Raw genomic sequence first — 1,855 nt, forward strand, 5'->3', positions numbered from 1 at the left:
AAAAAAAAAAAAAAAAAAAAAAAAAAAATTATAGATGCCTGCTAAAATCTACAGCTAAAACGGCATCCCCAACAAGAACAGTGCACTGCATGATATCTTAGACTTCTCCAACTCGTGTTCAAACAATGCAAATCCAGCAGATCACGCAGAATTAATAATAATAATAATAATAATTGTGATCGTCGTTCAGAAAGAAAAGCAGCTTACGGATTAAGTAACACACGAAGCCCTAATTTTAGGATCTTTCCAATTCCAAACAATTCCTCCAGTAGTTTCACACTGTTCCAATTCTATAATCACAATTTCTTAAGAAGAAAAAAAAACAATTAAACAAAGCTGAAGGTTGCCAGCTGGGTCAATGCTTGCGTACTCAGCTACATTAATAAATTAACTACAATCCAAAATAGTCGCATGAAGAAATCGAGGAGATTAATGAAAAAGAAAAAAGAAACGTTAGAACTTACGGTGTCGGTGGGCTGAACCCTAATTTCGAAGTGGCTTCCCTTGAGGGTCTTCACAGTGAGCTTCATTTCAACGAATTACCAGACGGGGAAGAAGGATAGGGGACGAAAACGACGGCGTTTCAGTAGGAAGGCACCTGAAACGCAACAGAGACCAAAGAGAACCCTAGATTTGGCAGTGAAGAAGACCGCGACCGGCGAGTTTGCGCACTACCTTTTGCTATTTCGCACTAAAAATCTGAAACAATGGTCACGAGCACTGCACGTGACTAAATGGGGGTAGTTTTCTGTTTTTTAAGATGCTTTTCGTATAAATTTGCATGATTCTTTTTTTTTTTTAATACTATTTTGACACTTTATAATTAATTTATAATTTATAATATTTAATTTTATGTGCCTCGTGCTATTTGGGAAGTTAGTGATGCTTTTGGCTACTGAACTCTTCGACACCAAATAAAAATTATTATTCCATATTGAAATTGCAAGGTGTTAAATACTTTAAAATTTATGTTTATCGAATCTCGACCTAAAAAAATATTTAATAAATTTTAAATGATGTACATAGGTATAGGTACAGGTATTCAATGTGTTTTAAAATTTTAAAATTACTTATTTATTATATATATTTAACCAAAAAAAAGTAAGATGATAGGGTAAATTTGCGAATTAAATAAATTATTTATTATTTACAAAAAAAAATTATAATATCTATCGGACCATTTTTAAAATTTATATCCTAACCTATTATTGTTATAATATCTTATATGTTAAATAAATGTTGCCCCAATCTTTGCTTAAAATATTAAATTTATTTTACACAATATTTATTACAATTTACGTAGTTATCACGCATTTTTATTAAAAATAAATACAAAATGCACATTTTTTTTTCCTTAAATTAATTATTTGAAGTTATGTTGATTTTATATTATTTTGATTCCTTATATTTCTCTTATTTAATTTAATATTTTAGTATTATTAGAATTAAAGCATTTTACTTTAGAAAGTTTTCAATTAATTTTTATAACACAAAATTAATTTTTTCTTTTTCATTTTTCCTTTTTTGACACCAAAATATTAGTATTATAAACAATAAACTTAGGAAAAGAACATTGAAATTATAAATTAATTCATAACAAATTTAGGATGTTTTTTAAAAGGCGTATTATTTATAATAAAAAAAAAAAAGTCGGGTACCAACCCGACCCGAGGTTTGACCGAAGGATGCGAATGGCGGGAGACTTGCATGCAAATCCATACAAACCTTTGGTTCTCCAGAAATTTAAGGGGACGATCCGATTTCTTCGCGCAAAAATATTTTCCCGATCTTTCACTCTAAGAAATTTCACCAAAAACATTCAGATTCACAGACCCAAAAAAAAAAAAAAAAAAAA

At 29.4% G+C, this 1,855-nt stretch overlaps 1 protein-coding gene across 1 annotated transcript in view; it reads right to left on the reverse strand.

Moving 5' to 3' along the window:
* Positions 1 to 706, reverse strand: part of LOC111452322 (ubiquitin receptor RAD23b-like) — a 5,001-nt gene extending 4,295 nt beyond the window's left edge. Inside the window, exon 1 of the mRNA XM_023092975.1 lies at positions 465 to 706. Coding sequence (XP_022948743.1) covers positions 465 to 530 — 66 coding nt within the window. The 5' untranslated portion in view covers positions 531 to 706. The remainder of the gene's footprint in view (positions 1 to 464) is intronic.
* Between the last annotated feature and the right edge of the window lie 1,149 nt (positions 707 to 1,855).

The sequence above is a fragment of the Cucurbita moschata genome, unplaced genomic scaffold (assembly GCF_002738365.1).
Source record: "Cucurbita moschata cultivar Rifu unplaced genomic scaffold, Cmos_1.0 Cmo_Scf00014, whole genome shotgun sequence".
Taxonomy (NCBI): Eukaryota; Viridiplantae; Streptophyta; class Magnoliopsida; order Cucurbitales; family Cucurbitaceae; genus Cucurbita; species Cucurbita moschata.